The 17,123-nt window shown below is 41.7% G+C and overlaps 1 protein-coding gene and 1 long non-coding RNA gene across 2 annotated transcripts in view; one reads left to right on the forward strand and one right to left on the reverse strand.

Annotated features, from left to right (window-relative positions):
• Positions 1-6,315: 6,315 nt before the first annotated feature.
• LOC124517534 (ethylene-responsive transcription factor ABI4-like) lies at positions 6,316-6,975 on the reverse strand. Its single transcript, XM_047086872.1, has one exon. The coding sequence runs from the start codon at positions 6,973-6,975 to the stop codon at positions 6,316-6,318; it is 660 nt and encodes a 219-aa protein (XP_046942828.1).
• Positions 6,976-7,226: 251 nt separating this feature from the next.
• The window catches only part of LOC124517614 (uncharacterized), a 138,460-nt gene continuing 128,563 nt past the window's right edge, over positions 7,227-17,123 (forward strand). Inside the window, exon 1 of the long non-coding RNA XR_006963511.1 lies at positions 7,227-7,302. This is a non-coding gene — a long non-coding RNA (uncharacterized LOC124517614). The remainder of the gene's footprint in view (positions 7,303-17,123) is intronic.

Genomic DNA, 17,123 nt, shown 5'->3' on the forward strand with positions numbered 1-17,123 from the left:
TTCATTTCAGATTATTCTTGAATTTCATAAGTTCCTACTATTTCAGTCATAATATTCCCTGTTTTGATGAACTATAAATACTTAATGTACAAAACAGTGGTTTTGGGGGCACGTGGGTGGCTCCGTTGATTGAGCATCCAACTTCAGCTCAGGTCATGATCTCATGGTTCATGTGTTTGAGCCCCACATCGGCTTCACTGCTATCAGCGCAGAGCCCGCCTTGGATCCTCGGACCCTTTCTTTCTCTGACCCTCCCCCGCTTGTGCTCTCTCTCTCAAAAATAAATAGAACATTTTAAAAATTAAAACAATATTACTTAAAATAGTGTTTTTAACACTATAGATCATGTTATAGACCTATAAAATTAGTGGGTCATGACTAATATTAAAAAACTAAATGTAAAATAATAGATTACAAGATCGGGATGCAGTACACATTAGAATTACACAAAAAAGTATTATTTTATAAAATTTTTGTTTCAGTTATATATGTATGTGTGTACTGGGTCACAATGTGATGTGTACGTTTAAATGTGGATCCAACAGGGGCACCTGGGTGGCTCAGTCGGTTAAGCGTCTGATTTCAGCTCAAGTCAGCCCGTGTCAGGCTCTGTGCTGACAGCTTGGAGCCTGGAGCCTGCTTCGGATTCTGTGTCTCCCTCTCTCTTAGCCCCTCCCGTGCTCATGCTCTGTCTCTCTCTGTCTCTCAATAATAAATAAATGTTAAAAAAAATTTTTAACGGGGATACAACATGTTGTGTATTGTTTTGAAAAACAAATGTGCCCCATAATACCCAATTTGTAACTAGGGATATTTTTCCTTAATATAGAATACTTCTCCTTAATGTTCCTATTTTGGCACTGTAATGTCTGTATTATTTATCTATTAAAGAAGGTCAGACCCTATATCAAAAGCAAGAAAGGAAAAGATGATAAAGTAAATTTCCTAATATGTTTTTGAATCCTTCCTAAAAATACCCATATAGGATACGCTTTTTTTTAAATGTTTTATTTATACTTTGAGAGAGAGAAAGAGAGAGTAGTGGGTGAGGGGCAGAGAGAGGTGGACAGAGGATCTGAAGCAGGCTCTGCACTGACAGGCTGACAGCAGCAAGCCCAATGTGGGGTTCAAACTCATGAACTACAAGATCATGACCTCAGCCAAAGTTGGACGCTCAACCAACTGAGCCACCCAGGGGCCCCAGATATGTTTATGGGATTTCATTTATCCATTTTCTCAATAAGATAGATAGATAAAAGAAAGACCAATTTATCTGTTTATATCTATCATCTCTTTCTCTCTCTCTCTCTCTATCCAACATCTATTGAGAGACCATGCCTTCTATATGCCAGGTGCTAGGGATGCAAAGATAATAAAGCAAGCACCTCTGAGGGTAAAATCCTAGTAAGGGAGACCACAAATTAACAAACAATAAGCTAACAATACACTAACAGTTTTAGTAAATGATAGTCTAGAGGTACATTCCCAGTTCAGTGGCAAAAGTGCAGATCTTGATTTCAAAATTTCAAAGAAATTTAAATTTCAAAGAAATTTAAATTTTCAGATGAATGAAAAAAATTCGGATCCAAACTGATAGGAAATGTTGTTGTTTTCTGGACTTGATAAATAATAATTGTTTATAATTCAGAGATGGAGTGACCTATGAAATAATCTAGAGCCAGAGGACGACTCATGACTCAGCTTGTTACTCAACCTGACAAACATTAATTGAGCACTTTCCATGGGCCAGGCATGGTGACAGGAGCTGGAGAAACAGAGGTGACTAAAATACACTTTCAGTGGCCACAGTTAATTGCTGTCTAGCAGGGAAAGCGCACATAACAACAGATAATAAATCACAGTGTAATTAACACAGTTAAAAAGGGGGTATTGCCAGGTACAATGGGAATACAGGAAAAGAAGTGGTCAGCATTTTGCAGGAGGAGACATAGCATTTCACGAAATACAAGTATGATATTCTCTTCTTATCCACAGAGGATATTTCCATGATCCCCAGGGGATGTCTGAAACTGTGGACAGCGCTGAACCCTAGCTCTACTATTTTTTTTTCCTGTATGTACACACCTATGATAAAGTTTAGTTTATAAATTAGGCACAGTAAGAGATTAGCAATAATAACAATAAAATAGAACAAGTATAACAATGTACTGTAATAAGTTATGTAAATGTGGCCTGTTTCAGAATATCTTATTGTACTGTACTCACGCTTCTTCTTGTGATGACAGGAGACAATAAAATGGCCGCATGAGATGAAGTGAGGTGAGAGAGGCAGGAACTGAGACAGGCTACTTGTGACCTCTGACCTTTGGTCAGAAGAAGGATCATCTGCTTCTGGACTGCAGTTAACCAGGTTACTGAAACCATAGAAAGCAAAACTGCAGATGAAGGGAGAACTACTGTAGTTGGAGATGGAATAGGAGTTTCACAGAAGAGAAAGAGAGAAAGGGGTACCACACTGACAGAACGACTTCTTGTGGCTGTATATTAGCATGGTACCTTTGGGTAATTACAGAAAGATACTGCTACTAGATTCCAGGCTGTCGGAAGGTAGTCAACCAAAATGAGGCTGGGGAGGCAGACTCAGTCACATAAGGGAGGGACTTTTTTAAAATTAAAGTTTATTTATTTATTTTGAGAGAGACAAGACAGCGTGAAGAGGGGAGGGGCAGAGACTGGAGAGAAAATCCCAAGCAGGCTCCGCGTTGTCAGTGCAGACCCCAATGTGGGGCTCGAACCCACAAACGATGAGGTCATGACCTGAGCCAAAATCAAGAATTGGACTCTTAACCGAATGAGCCACCCAGGCACCCCGGGAAGAACATTTTATACCATGCAGAAGGCTTTACATTATATTCCACAGACAGTGAGAATACAGATACCATACAAGGTTTTAGTCAGGGAGTAACTTTTAAGTCAACTCTGGCAATGGCGTGGAAATTAATTGAAAGGGAAAGAGTTTAGAGACCTAGAAACCACTGGGGCTGTGAACTTTGATATCACAATTGACTGCTAGCATATTATGTGCCCCAGGACACGCTGATATGAGGAAAACCAACATGCAATATTTTTATTTTTCAAAGCTGATAATGCAGGGAATTAACAAAATAGTAGTTTCACAGTTCGGAAGCTGTGAAGCATCCCTCATATGAGTTCTACAGTATCATGTGCCTGATTCACCCTTGGCTTTATCAACATCATTAGATCAGAATATGAAGAGTCATCAAGGTCACTGCGTGGATCTGCTGTGCAGCAGGGCTGGCTCATGGTGGGAGACTCTAGATTTGGGGGGTGAGGTCTCACAGCTGGGAGCAACCACCTGGGTTTCCCATTTGAGGAATGTTCCTCTTCTTGCTAATATAAACTGTTCTTCCCAAATCTAATCATTACCTCACAGCTCCATTTGTCGCCTCATCTTTTCTCTAAAATTTACCCCATTCAAAGCCAATACTTCTTTTAATAATATCAGTGGATGCTTCCATAGCACTTCCATGTGTCAGGCACTATTCTAAATGCTCAACAGATATTAAATGGTTAAATTCTCATATCAGCCCTATGAAACAATGACTATTATTATCGTCTTACCTTACTCAAGTTCTATAACAGAATACCACAGATTGGGTGGCTTGTGAGCAACAGAAATTTATTGCTCGGAGTTCTGAGGCTGGGAAGTCCAAGATCAATGTGCTCTAAGATTCCATGTCTAAAGAGAACCACTTATTGGGGCGCCTGGGTGGTTCAGTAGGTTAGGCCGGCTTCAGCTCAGGTCATGATCTCACGGCTCCAAGGCTCGTGAATTCGAGCCCCAGGTCGGGCTCTGTGCTGACAGCTTAGAGCCTGGAGCCTGCTTCAGATTTGGTGTCTCCCTCTGTCTCTCTCTCTCTCTCTCTCTCTCTCTGCCCCTCCCCTGCTTACACACTCTCTCTCCTTCTAAAAAATAAATAAACATTAAAAAAAAATTTTTTAAGAGGGCCACGTACTGGTTCATAGCCCTAATCTCCTCCCAAAGGCCTGCCTCCAAACACCATCACTTGGGGGATTAGGTTTTAACATAAGACTTTTGGAGGGACACTAACATTCAGCCTATAGCAATTATCCTCATTTTTCAGAGGAGGAAAGAGTAAGTTGCCCAAGATCCTACATAGAAACAGAGGCACTAATCATATCCATGCCATCAGGCTCTGGAGTTGGTATTTTTAGTCATGATAATGTGTTGCCTCCCATAAATCTCAGTTTTATAAAGTGCCCAGTAGGACACAAGGGACATGGACTTTTGCTTTACAGAAAACTTCCTGGGTACTCCCTTTTTTAAAAAACTACAAAACCCTGTAAGTTTTGCTCCTGCATCCTGTTGTTATGCCTTTATATACACGGTTTGCATTGGTCCAACAATCTTAAGAAACATACTTCCTCACGAAGTACAGTTCAGCCAGACTGAAAGACTACCTTTCTTAGCTGACCTTCCTCACAGCTTAACCAGAACTCTCTCCATATCACAAATAAGATCTTTCTGTAAGTATTCTTTAGGACATGAGACTTACATAAGAATCTGTGGCTCGTTAAAGCGTCTTCCCTTTAATACTTAAGATTAAAATGCAACCTTTTCTGCTAGGTCAGCAATAAGAGCAAATCTAATGTAAGTCCTTTATTGATTTAAAAAAAAAAGTTGACTGCATTAATCTTTTCACTTTTTATCTTGTCTCCAGTTCTTAAGTCACCAACCCTTGCATGAGAGGGAACTACAGTAATGCTATTCCCTGAAGCTTTTAAAGAGGATATCATAACAGCAGAAAATGATTTTTAAAAACTCATTCTATCATATGAGGTTTAAGGATCTACTTACTGGGTGAAGGACCCCAACCCTGCCCATTATTAAGTGTTTCCTATGTCATTTTCAGAGTTTGAACTTTATTTCCAAAAATAATTATTTAGATCATGATGAGCACTGGGTGATGTTTGAAACTGTTGAATCACTGTATTGTACACCTGACACTAATATAACGCTGTATGTTAACCAACTGGAATTAAAATTAAACCCCCCCAAAATATAATGTATTTTAAAAAATAATTTAGATAGAAAAAAAAAAATAGCTGGCACTTAGCTCCTTCTCTTTTTCTTCTTCTTTTTAAAAAATCATTACTAAGTAAACTCTATGCCCAAGGTGGGGCTGGAACTAATGACACAGAGATCAAGAGTCACATGCTCTACCAACTGAGCCAGCCAGGCGCCCCTAGCTCCTTAGGGTTTTAAAAAATTCTTCTTTATATGAGCAAAATCGTGTAACTTTAATGGACCTGTGATTCTGGGTAATATATTAAAATATTTCCCACTTTTCTCCAAGACTTAAAAAAAAAATGATGTGCATGACACAAAAGTCAAAACTTGCAGCAAAAAATTTTTGTGAAAAGTATTGCCAATGTTTCAAAGTGAGAGGACAAAGGAGGTGTGGTTTTCTGAAAACCTGGGGGTTTTCTTCAGTTGCTAACAGAGTGGTTTATTCACTGACACAGACCTAAGTCCGCCCACTGAGAGGCGGCAGGATGTTTTCAAGACCTCTTGGGTGGGCGACGCAGAAGCAGCTCGGTCTGTTTTATCATGCACCGAACATGGAATATGTGTTGGAAAACAGAGTTGATATGCAAGCCTTCCACCTGAGAACCACTCACCTCTCCAGGTGTAAAACTATGCTAAAAAAAGGATTAGCACATAAAAGTCAGGATAGGCTTAAGTAAACAGGAATTGAACAGCCACCTCTACTTTCTGAGCTATGTCCCGCAGCGCGCAGGCCATGCTCAATACTGGGGGAAACAGGACGATTTATCCTGGGAAGTAAACTGTGTGTCTGAATCCTAGCACTGCCATCTGCAAGCTGTGTAATCTTGCCAAACTACCTAATGTCTAGGTACGAGTGTCTAGAAAACTGGAATTATCCCAACCTTAAAGATCGAAGGGAATTGACTGAGAAAAGCATGTGAAAACAGCTGGCCGCAGAAGGCCCCGTAACCTCGTTTGCTCTTTCCCTTGGCGTGTTTATGGGGGTCAGTGGCCTCATACCCCCACGGTCTCCATACAACGAAGGTACTGAACCCAATGGGCACCTTCCCTTCTGTGGGCACTGATCATTCATAATCACCTTTCTCCATCTGGGTGCTTCGGCCTTTTCCAGGCTGCCTAGCAAAGTCTAGACTGGTAGGATTAACTTCCAGCTCCGTTTACAGAGTTGTGAGGTTGGGGGAGAATGGCTCGGCCTCTTGCTCCACGCCTGCCTTTCCCCGCCTGGTCTGTCTGTGGCACTCTCAAGAGGTGAGCACCAAAGAGGTCTCTTCTGTGGCCTTAGCAACTCCGGTGGCAGAGTGAGGAGCAGCAGGGGGCCGTGCCCGACGCCACGACTGAGAGAAAGATTCCCGAGCTTGCTCCGCTCCTGCTGGGCTCCGGGAAGGGCCCTGGGCTGCGAAGGAGTCCGGGCGCGCCGTGGCGCCCGGCGAGGCTGCAGGGCGCCGGAGCGGTCGGACGGGGGAGCGAGAGCTAAAGCTTGCAGAGCTCGCCGAGCCGCAGGCGTCGGCGGCCGCGGCCGAGAGGCTGACGCCCAGCCGAGCCCGCCGGGCCGCGGGAGGCGGAGGCCGAGCGGGAGGCGGAGCGGGCTGCGCCGGGGAGGCGGAGGCGGAGGCGGCGTCTCCCCGAGCTGCGCAGGCGTTGCTCGCACCTTGTTGGTCAGTGCTGGGAGCGCTGCTATGGCGTTTCTCAGACCCGCGGCTCCTCCTCACACGCTCGAGGCGGAGGGAAGGAGGGGTAAGAGGAGGAGGAGGCGAGCGGGCGGCCGTCGCAGCTGCAGACCCGGGGCCAGAGAAGGAGGCGGAGCGGGAGCCGCCGCAGCCACCCCGGCCGCCGCCGCCCGCAGCCGCGGGGCTGCTGCGAGTCCTCTCCCGGCTTGAGGGCACGCGGGGCGTCCCGGCCATGCCGCGTAGCGACAGCTGAGCCGGGCGCGGGCCCCATCCCTCCCGGCCGCCTCAGCCGCCGTGCCCCCGAGCTGCCCGCGGCCGGAGTGCCTGGCGCCTCCTGCGCGCCCTAGACCGCGAGCGCGAGCAGCGGCCGCCGCCGAGGCGCGGGTGGTGCCGGCGGCGGCGGCGGCGGCGGGAGCGCGGGGCAAGAGGAGGCGGGGAAGATGGACCCGGCGCCCTCGCTGGGCTGCAGCCTCAAGGATGTGAAGTGGAGCTCGGTGGCCGTTCCGCTCGACCTGCTGGTCAGCACTTACCGGCTGCCCCAGATCGCGCGGCTGGACAGCGGTGAGTCTCGGCCCGGCCGCCGGCACAGGGCAGACCGGCGCGGACCGCAGTCTCGGCACGGGTGTGCGCGCGTGTGCTGGGGAGGGTGGGACCGGGTGGGGAGTGGGCTGCCCGCCCACCCCCACCCCCACCCCCGGCGCTGGAGTTGGCCCGAGCGGCTGCCGCAGCCCTGGCGCGTTGCTCTCAGCTACCCCCAGCAACAGCTAGAGATGGGAAAATCAGAGCCCTTGCAGTGTAATTAAAAAGGACGCCTTAAAAAAAAAAAAAAAATCAACATTGGGGAAACCTCTGCAGATTGTAATTTTGGAGGCGAGCTGTCCCTCCCCACCCTCCTGCAGGAATTACTCAACCTGGGAAACCCTGAAGAGTTATCTTAGGCAACTTTCTTACAAAATCATTGTGCTTTGGGTGGCATCTTTATTTTGGATGCTCTCCTTCCTTCCTCCACCCCCCACCCCCCTCCCACCCCCACAAGAAGCAGCAGATTTAAGAGGAAAAGCTCCTGGGTGACCAACGAAAGGGATCACATTTCTCAGAGACTTTTTATTACAGCTTGTCTGTTTTGTTTAACCGAACTGAAAGTAATTTGGGGCTGAGTGTAGAAAATGTTTTTAGCAGAAGTGATGGTATGCTTAAGGTTAATTATTAGCTTAGCACATTTCCAGCCTGGCAAAAAAAATTAAGTGACCAAAACCTATATTGATTTGGAACCTGAGCACAGAATTAAGAAATGCTTGTATTTTCTGAAACTGACCACCAGAAACCAGCCAAACGTCCCCCAGCTGTTTGTTCTGCAGTGTGACCTCTGCAAACAAGTGCAGAGTGTCAAGCAAGTAGACCCCTGTCAGTTTGAATTGTACCATGTAAGGTGTCCATTCAGGTGTGTTTTGTTTTGTATTTTCACTATAACTTCAGTTGATTTGGGCTTCATGTGATTTCAGACTGTTCACAGAAACATGCTTGCTCTGCTGTAGGGCTGCGGGAAGCCCTTGGGCCCAGGCTGGCAGGCAAGCAGATAGAGCTGTGGTCACACAGGCCAAGTCAGAAGAGCATTGAGCAGAAAGATGTCATTTCAAGTCACAAGGGTTCGGGTTACTCCAGAAAGGGAGTAACAAGAGTGGGTAACGTGAGATGTGTAAATGTCCAAAGGCATTTTTATTCTGTTTCTTAATCTGTGGGGTTAGATTAGACATTTGAAGTACTGATGGGAGAAATCAATGCAGGAAAGTTCATGAATCCTGGAAAACAAGCATGGCATGCTTTCTATCCTTGTTTGGTTGGTCTTGGTAGTGGTGAGAATAAACTAGGAGTTTTCAAACTAGTAATGAAGTGCAGATGAACTCAGGAAGAAGGACAGGTGGTATGTTGAGGCATTCCTGTTTACAGTGGGGGTGGGAAAGTGGTGCTTTAACTATATAACTATATATCTGCAGGTCTGAATTTGTATGTGTGGGTATATGTGTATTCACAGTTTCATTTCCTCTTCCACTGTGCAAAAATGTGTATATTGGAAGGTTAGGAGTCCTCACCTTTTCCGACCTTCTCTCATCACTGCACACTCTGCCAAAACCCTTAGCTAGGCAGAGAGCATTGATGCATGTGGTATAAAAGTCACCCAAAAGCTTCATTAAACTGAAAGTTTAAAGAGGCTGAATGTCAGTTGCAGACCTAACTTTTAGCTTTATTATCTGCTGTCCTATCCCTGTCATTCATAAGAAGGATCTGAATCAGCACTGTACTCATCCCACACTTCTTTTTAAAATTAGGACGTGGGTAGCAAGTCTTAACACTGTGCCCTTTCAAGCTGTGGAATGGATTTTGATCACTGTAATTCCAATTCTTTATTGTGAATTTTCGCTTATTACCACTTGAGAATCACAATGACTCACACAAATTTGGAATCCCAGCCAAATACTGCTTTATACCTTGGTTTTTTCACTTAACAATCCCATCTTATTAAAATGTTTTTTTGTTTTTAATAGCTGCATAATATTCCAAGCGGATGGCTATACCCAACAGTCTAGTCCCCAATGGTGGACATGAGCTGCTGTTACAAATTGTGATATCATGAATACCCTTACCCATAAATCTGTTTGTTCAGGTTAGTATATATTCCTGCCTTTCTGAATAAGTATATGTGAATCCTTTTTTGAGTTTGATACACATGAGAATTGGGGGAGCACCACTCTCCCCACAGCCTTACAGTGTTAAATATCCTTAAAAAAATGAATATGATGAGGGAAAAGTGTTAGCTTACCAATTAAATTTGGATAGTCTTTCAAAGAGTCGATCATTGACTCCATGCTTATTTTTAACCATGTTCCACAGCAGCACCCAGAACATATTAAGGATATGCCGCCATATTTATAAAAGCTGTATGTGAAATCTCCAGTTTTGTGCAGTCCTCATTCTGTGTCTGTCCTTTTGCCAGTTTTAGTACTGCAGGTATGTTTTACACACACACACACACACACACACACACACACACCCTATACTTAGCCATGAAAAGTAGTCATTTTCCAAATCACTGATTTTAAAAGAGACCAGAAAGAAACTGAAAAACATGCCACTAGTTGACCTTATGCCAAGAGAGAACTATTGGCTAATTTGAAGCAGTCATTAAAGAACATTAAACGTCTAATTTTATAACTGTTGTTTATTGAATGCCTACTACGTGCTGTACATTTCTCATTGCTTGATGCATTGTCTCAAATACTCAGCACCCCATTTTAAGGACTTTGGGAACCTGAGATTCAGAGAAATTGAGTGACATACCTGGTAAATGTGTGGAGTGGGATTTTCAGCCAACTTTCTGACTCTAAAGAAAGACCTTTTATCTCAAACTTTACCTCCTCATACTAAATGGGAGTAGGTTTAGAGTAGGTCTAATGTCTACTCTAAATAGCCCCACTGTCTCTCTGAGAGTTTGAGGACCGGAAAGTCAATATTTTTCAAACAGTGTAGACACCGAATTAAGTGCTGGCCTCATCCATCATATTTAGACTACTTTCTGCTTCCCAGAGGAGTGGCTGAAAAGACGAAAGGAGCAGTGGGGAAGAAGAGAGTATGAAATCAGAAAAAGAAGGAAAAACGTGGTGTTTGAGGTGAGGGCTTATGTATTTAGATGTGCCTGTTGAAATCACTCCTCAGTACATTTGCCATACTTAAAATATTAACTCCACAGTAAAGAACTCTCCAGTTCTTTGCATTATGCATGTTACTTATGAAATGCCAGTCAGATACACACAGTCAACATTGCATCCCCAGGGGTGAAATTTGTCATCATAAGATAAGAGAAATACAGAATAATGAGCCTTCATGGTATTGCCTCATGAATTTTTCTGAAAAACACAAAGAAAAGTACTCAAAAGTAGTGATTCTTCTTACGGGGGTGAGAAACATGCTCAACAGGCAAAGGCTAGCTAACCCCAGTCAGCAGCAATACAGCTGAGATCAGATATTTAACCTGGTCATCAATCTTGGAAACTGTTGGCTGTAGAACCAGGTTCAACACATCTGTTTTTGACCAAGAAGAGGGTGGAGCAAATGCTAATCTCCAACCCATCCTAACTCAAAACTAGGTAGGGAAATTGAACATTCTCTGTCTCTTCAATTATTTCACCTTGGAAAGGCTCCAGTGATTAGTCTAGAACAGTGTTCTTCCAACTTTTTTGTTCCTGTAGCTCCTGAACGATTCTGTAGAAGTTTGTACCCTCAGCATATTTTTAAGCTGACTGCTGAAACTTTTCATCTTAAGTGAAAACAGTTGCAAAGGATGTCATCTTTCAGTATATTATAAATCTTGACCTTTTAAATTGTTACGTCATTAAAAAAAAAAAACTCTAGTAGGTCTATAAGTGATTCCCAGTATCCTTCATTTTTTAAAATGCATGAATAAGTTCTTCTTAAACAGTTAAAATTTTTATACCTTTTTCTCCTTAAATTTATATTCCCATTTTCTTCTGCTACAGAATTCTATCCTAATGAAATGTATTTTTATGTTTGAAAGTGTCTTACGGATCACTCTGTCATTATTTCTGTTATAAAATATATATATATAAATTGAAACCCAGTGTTTTAGATTTCTTTTGACCTTAAGCCTTTTCATATTTGAATATTTCTGGTTGCTTGAAACAAAGAATTGGAAATTCCCTGATTTAGAAAAGGCATTGCTACCCAAATGCTAAAGACTCAATCCTTTACATGCAGTAGGGTTTTTATTTATTGCTTTGTTAGTTGCCCTGAGGTCTTTACACCCTGGGGTAATGCAGTTAAGAAAGATCTAAAGATGCATTGTTTCTGTAAAGTGGGTGAAGGGTCTTTGGGAAGGGGAGGTGGTGGAGGACAGCTTCTATTCATCCTGGGTTGGACGTCTCTCTGTGATGCCAGGCAAGTCAATTTTTAGACCAGAGAATATTGGGAAGTTGTGGCTCTGGAAATTGATTCCCTGACAGCTGTGATGGGAAGTATTGGCTTTGCATCAAACGTGTACCCCCTGTTCGAAGAATGATTGCCTAGATCACTGAAAGATGAGTTTATGGTCCTGTTGACTGAAAGGAAGAGGAAGACTGAGCCTGCATGGAATGACAGGGAGACAGAAAAAGATAGTAGGAGTTGGAGGCAGCTGCAGTTGATAGATCAACAGCAACTTCTCCTTTCCAGATGTGCAGAGGAATCAGAGCTGATGCTAATCCCCAGGTGTGTTGGCACTGTGGGAACTTGGTCCTGGCTTTGTGCTGAAGTGCTTCTCTAACTACCATTTAAGTGCCTGTAAGGCTGAAGGAGCAGAAACATGGACACTGAACTCAGGGAGGCTCCATGTGGCTCTTTGCAGATATCAAAGGTGTTTCTAGATCTGTGTTTTATTTTTGAAATTACGTTCTCAAAACCTCCATGATTGATGTTTTATATATATATTTTTTCTAAATTAACTTTGTGTGAATCTTGTTCCCAGAAGATGTGCTTATCTGTGGTTTCATTTTCCCTGACATTCTATATTGTAAGAGGCATACATATGCATACATGCATACATATGCATGCCCCAGGTAGGAGAGACAGTAGTTTAAAGGATGCTAGATTTGGGTCTTAGAAACCTCTGTTCAGTTATAGGAGCTGCCATTTCATAGTTATGTGTTCTTGGTCAAGTCTAACCCCTTTGATTTGTAGTTTTCTCGTGGAGAAAAAATATATATTATACTGGTCCATGTATCTCATAGTTTTTGATTAGTTTGTTCAATCAATATTTATTAAGTCCCTGCTGTGTATGAAGCCCTGTTACAAATATGGGGACAATAACATTGAATAAAACAGACACCTCTGTGCTCATGCAACCTGCATTCTTGTGTATCTGCTTACTGTGATAATTAAACACATAATATATGTGAAATACATGTGTATTGCAAAAGAGTGCACATAGATAAGATTGGAGTAATGGAGGTGCAGACCAGTTGAGAGAGAAGCTTCAGAGTGTATCATTTAGGCAACTGAAGTCCACCAAATAGTATTTTATTATTTTTGTAAAGCTAAAGATACTGAGGGAAGGGTGACTTTAGCCTATTTCCCTCAGAGTATTTGAGATCTAGTAATCCACAGGTTATAAAAAGGTGATGTAAGGTTTTTATCAGAGAGAAAGTGTTGTGAACTAACCCAAGATTGGATTTGGGAAAGAGCAGGAAGTTAGGAAAGAAGCTTTTAACTTAATCCAGAATCACATGCAAGTCTGACCAAATGCTACCAACCCACTTGAATCTCTTTCTAGTAGATATTCATCACTGCTTTTACTGGGTTGATGATGATTTTCTGAGCACTTATAGTTATATAACTGTTAGGAAAAACATGCCTTGTGTAATGTTCTGCACCAAATGGGTGATGAAGGAAGTCCCTTGAGTATTCTTTTGTATACCATAGTATTTTACTTTCCTCTAGTTATCACCTCTAATTGGCCATGCCTACAAATTATGGAAGAATAGGAAAGGACCTTTTAGAAGACCATGAACAGTGATAAGCACTTAGACCCACAAGACAAGATTTGGATATCGCTCTTTCGGTGTTCTTGTTTTTCAAGTAAGATGGCCGTTTTGGAAGTCTTAAGACATTTGGTCATCTGTAAAAGGAAAACTGGTTTGACCATTTGATCAACCATATCATAGTTTAAAGAGCATTCGACTCTCTTTTGCTCATTTGGCTGCCTTATTGAAGCGGCAAGTCCTTGTAGGCCAGCTTGTAAACTCGTTTATTTTTGTTTGAGATTCCTGAGGTATCTGTCTTTTTACTCACTGAGCTGCAGTTCTAAGAAGACTCATAAACTTCCTCTGGTCTTCAGCAGGATTATCAATCTTAAGAACACCAGCTATGCTATGCAACTTGAAAAATAACTTTTATTGCTGGTTTATGTATCATTTTGTTATATTTAACAAAATAGAAAATACTAAAATATTTTAAATCTTATGAGATTTAAGCCTTTTAGAAGACATTTCCACATGATGATGCTCCCCCACATCTCAGCCCCTACCCCTACTCCTAGTGGCACAAAAATGTTTACTTGAATTTCAGGTTAAAGGTATCTAACAATTATTTTTGCTATTTGCCAGCTCCTAGCACAATGTCTGACATAGAAGAGATATCCCATAAGCAGTTAATAAATGAGTGAGCAAATCTCAGTATTAAACATTTTCAGGTCCAATACGTCTGTATTATTAAAGCATCTGCGACCTCTGTAAGTTTGAAATAGAATTTCACTTTTGTTTCAGTTGAGCTAGACATGTGCGTAAATACATAACTTGAAACTAAGATGGTAGGTCCTAAAATTAGCAGTAGGGAAAATAAAGACTTAGTTGACCATCATGATGAAATAATGATTCTTAGGATCATTAGTTGTTAATATTTTATTTTATTTTTTAATTTTTTTAAATGTTTTTCATTTATTTTTTGAGAGAGAGAGAAAGAGAGCATGAGCAGGGGAAGGGCAGAGAGAGAGGGGAACTGCGGATCCAAAGTGAGCTCTGTGCTAACAGCAGCAAGGCCAATATGGGGCTTGAACTCAAACCAGAAGATCATGACCTTAGCTGAAGTTTAATGCCACCCAGGTGCCCCAGTTATTAATGTTTTAGCTAAATTATTTCTAGAAATTTCAACTCAATTTTAGATTCTTTGGCTTCTTGCTAGTTCTTTTGTTCTGGAATTCAGATGCCTCCTCTACATATTAACATGTAGCTGTCATTGAATTTCTAATCTTATATGGACTAGAATACCATAAATCTTTGGAATTGGTCAACTCTTATGCTATAATAAAGAATAGGACTGATTGGATAGTCAGCTAACTATTTAACTATTCAATGTTTCATGTTCCCAGGGTACCAGGGATTTTACTTCTAAGCAAAGTAAGCCACTTGGTTTAAATAGTGTTATGAAACTACAACTGCTAATTTGGTACAGTTGTCATCTTCCTAGAATAGCCCCAAGATTGACTTGAAACCTTAGTGTCTTAATCCCAGACAGTGAGTTTCCTTTTATGCCCTTGTAGGGATACTGCATGGTGGTAGAAGAAGGAAAAAACAATGTTCCCAAGCCTTTTTCCAGTGTTGTGGATGAATTACTTTATAATTAAAGGGCAAGTCATTTTAATTGATTCTGCTAATTCTTAAGCCTAGTTTGAAGTATTTAAATACCAGTTGGGCTTTGATGACTTAATGGTTGTTTAATAAATACCAAGTTATTGAATTTAAAGTACAATGCGAAGTCTTATGAAGATATTTGTTATTTAGGTTAATATTTAACATCTTCAGTAAGTTATTACGATTAAGCTAGTTACAGTGTAGAAGGGAATATGAACAGTGCTGAAGGATGTTTCCCTGTAAAGATTTAAAATAAGTTATGTTCTGTTTTTCTCCACTCAGTAGAGGAAAACATCCTTGCTCAGACATTTTTTAAATATGAGTTTTCTATATACCAGACTTTAAGGTGTTAGAAGTGAGAATAGGCTCTTGATAATTAGTTCACATTGACAGTGTTTTCCTCTTGGCAAGGAACTAGATTCAAATATCTAAAAGTAACTGAAAAAAGGTAAGTGTTTACTTTTCTATTTTTAAATATTCTGTTAACCTTGTAGGTAGTTAGGAAGCACTCACTGGTTATAACATTCTGTCATCCATTCAGAAAAAGGTTAATGAAATGCCTGAGGAAGCCCACGTGGGTAACTTAAGGATATCCATCTGTGAAGGATGTTCTATTCATGACTGACACCCTGAATTGCCTCACTCTTCCTTTAGCAGCAATGTATGAGCAAAGGATGGTTGAAATTGAAGAACTAACATCCATTCCATTGTCATTCCTGGTCCTCGGGAAGCTTAGGCTTCAAGGTCTTCACTTTTAGTCTGTTTCAGGTGAATGTTTGAAATAATGCAAGATCCATTTTACCTTGAACCACTGACCCACAAAATCAATCAAGCACCAGACCCAAGTTAAAAACAGTTTAATTAATCTCTAAATAGAGCTCTAGAAGATTCAGAATACCTACTTAAAAATAAGTAAATAACATGAGGCTTTATACAGATACTCTTCTGTTTGGGTTTTTTTTTTTTTTCTTTCTTGTTTTCATGTTTATTTTGGTCCCATTTTTTGGGAGACAGGAGAGCCACTGAGAATAGATAGGATCAGAAGAAATTTTCACAAGCTCCTCATGGCCAGGTATATCAGTTAAGGTTAACTTTAGTTGTGTATAATAGGACCAAAAAAAAAAAATAGTGATTTATACAATATGGAGATTTCATTCATTTCGTATAAAAGGAGTCTAAAGGTATATACTCCAGGATAGATATGGCAGATCCAGATCAAGGACCCAGGCTCCTCATGTCTTTGTGCTCTGTCATCCTTAGGAGGTGGTTTTCACTTCATGGCGCTTAATGGCTGCTGGAGCTCTAGCTATCATGCCTGCATCTTATACGGCAGGAAAGGTAAAAGGGCTTGAATTCAAACCAGAAGATCATGACCTTAGCTGAAGTTTAATTGCCTCACCACCACTCCTAACACAGCACTTCACTTTCCATCTCATTGGTGAGGACTTACACACTCTTCTGTAGACGGGAAAGTAAGGAACTGGGCACAGTACCCGTGGGTTCTTACTACCGGAGAGCGGAGCATTGGATGGTAGAAGCTGTTTAGCAGTCTCTGCCACTCAGATTTGTGCTTTGATGCTTTTTCCTCACTTTTTTTTTCCTTCACAAAACTTAACCGTGCGTTCAGCCCTAAATTCTTTTTTTTTTTTTTTTTTTTTTTTTTTTTTCAACGTTTATTCATTTTTGGGACAGAGAGAGACAGAGCATGAACGGGGGAGGGGCAGAGAGAGAGGGAGACACAGCATCGGAAACAGGCTCCAGGCTCCGAGCCATCAGCCCAGAGCCCGACGCGGGGCTCGAACTCACGGACCGCGAGATCGTGACCTGGCTGAAGTCGGACGCTTAACCGACTGCGCCACCCAGGCGCCCCCAGCCCTAAATTCTTGACACCTTCTTGTTCAGGTTTTTCTTTAGCTTAAATAGTATGAACCTCTTGCTCCAACTTTTCTGTTTTCATCCTTGAGCATGAGCTAAAACCTTAAAGCAGTTCTATTTAAAGGCCCTCTATATATGTGAAAGCACTTTATAAGTAAGCCATGAAAAGTTATGTATTTGTGGGAAATTATTATTATAAGACACTTCTCACTTTCTTTTTTGGCATGCATACTTTTCAGATTTTCTTTCTGATCTGATACACACGATGGGAATAATTGTCCAGTTGTTTAAAGGTGCTTTTTCCCCCTACTTTATTTTTTTTGACAGAGAGGC

Source organism: Lynx rufus, unplaced genomic scaffold (genome assembly GCF_022079265.1).
Source record: "Lynx rufus isolate CCGP_SWC_20201006 ecotype Redwood Valley unplaced genomic scaffold, mLynRuf1.p SCAF_22, whole genome shotgun sequence".
NCBI classification, from domain to species: domain Eukaryota; kingdom Metazoa; phylum Chordata; class Mammalia; order Carnivora; family Felidae; genus Lynx; species Lynx rufus.

Bases quoted from the DNA above. Each gene is read 5' to 3' on its own strand.
- LOC124517534 (XM_047086872.1), bottom strand. From the start codon at position 6,975: ATGGCCGGGACGCCCCGCGTGCCCTCAAGCCGGGAGAGGACTCGCAGC.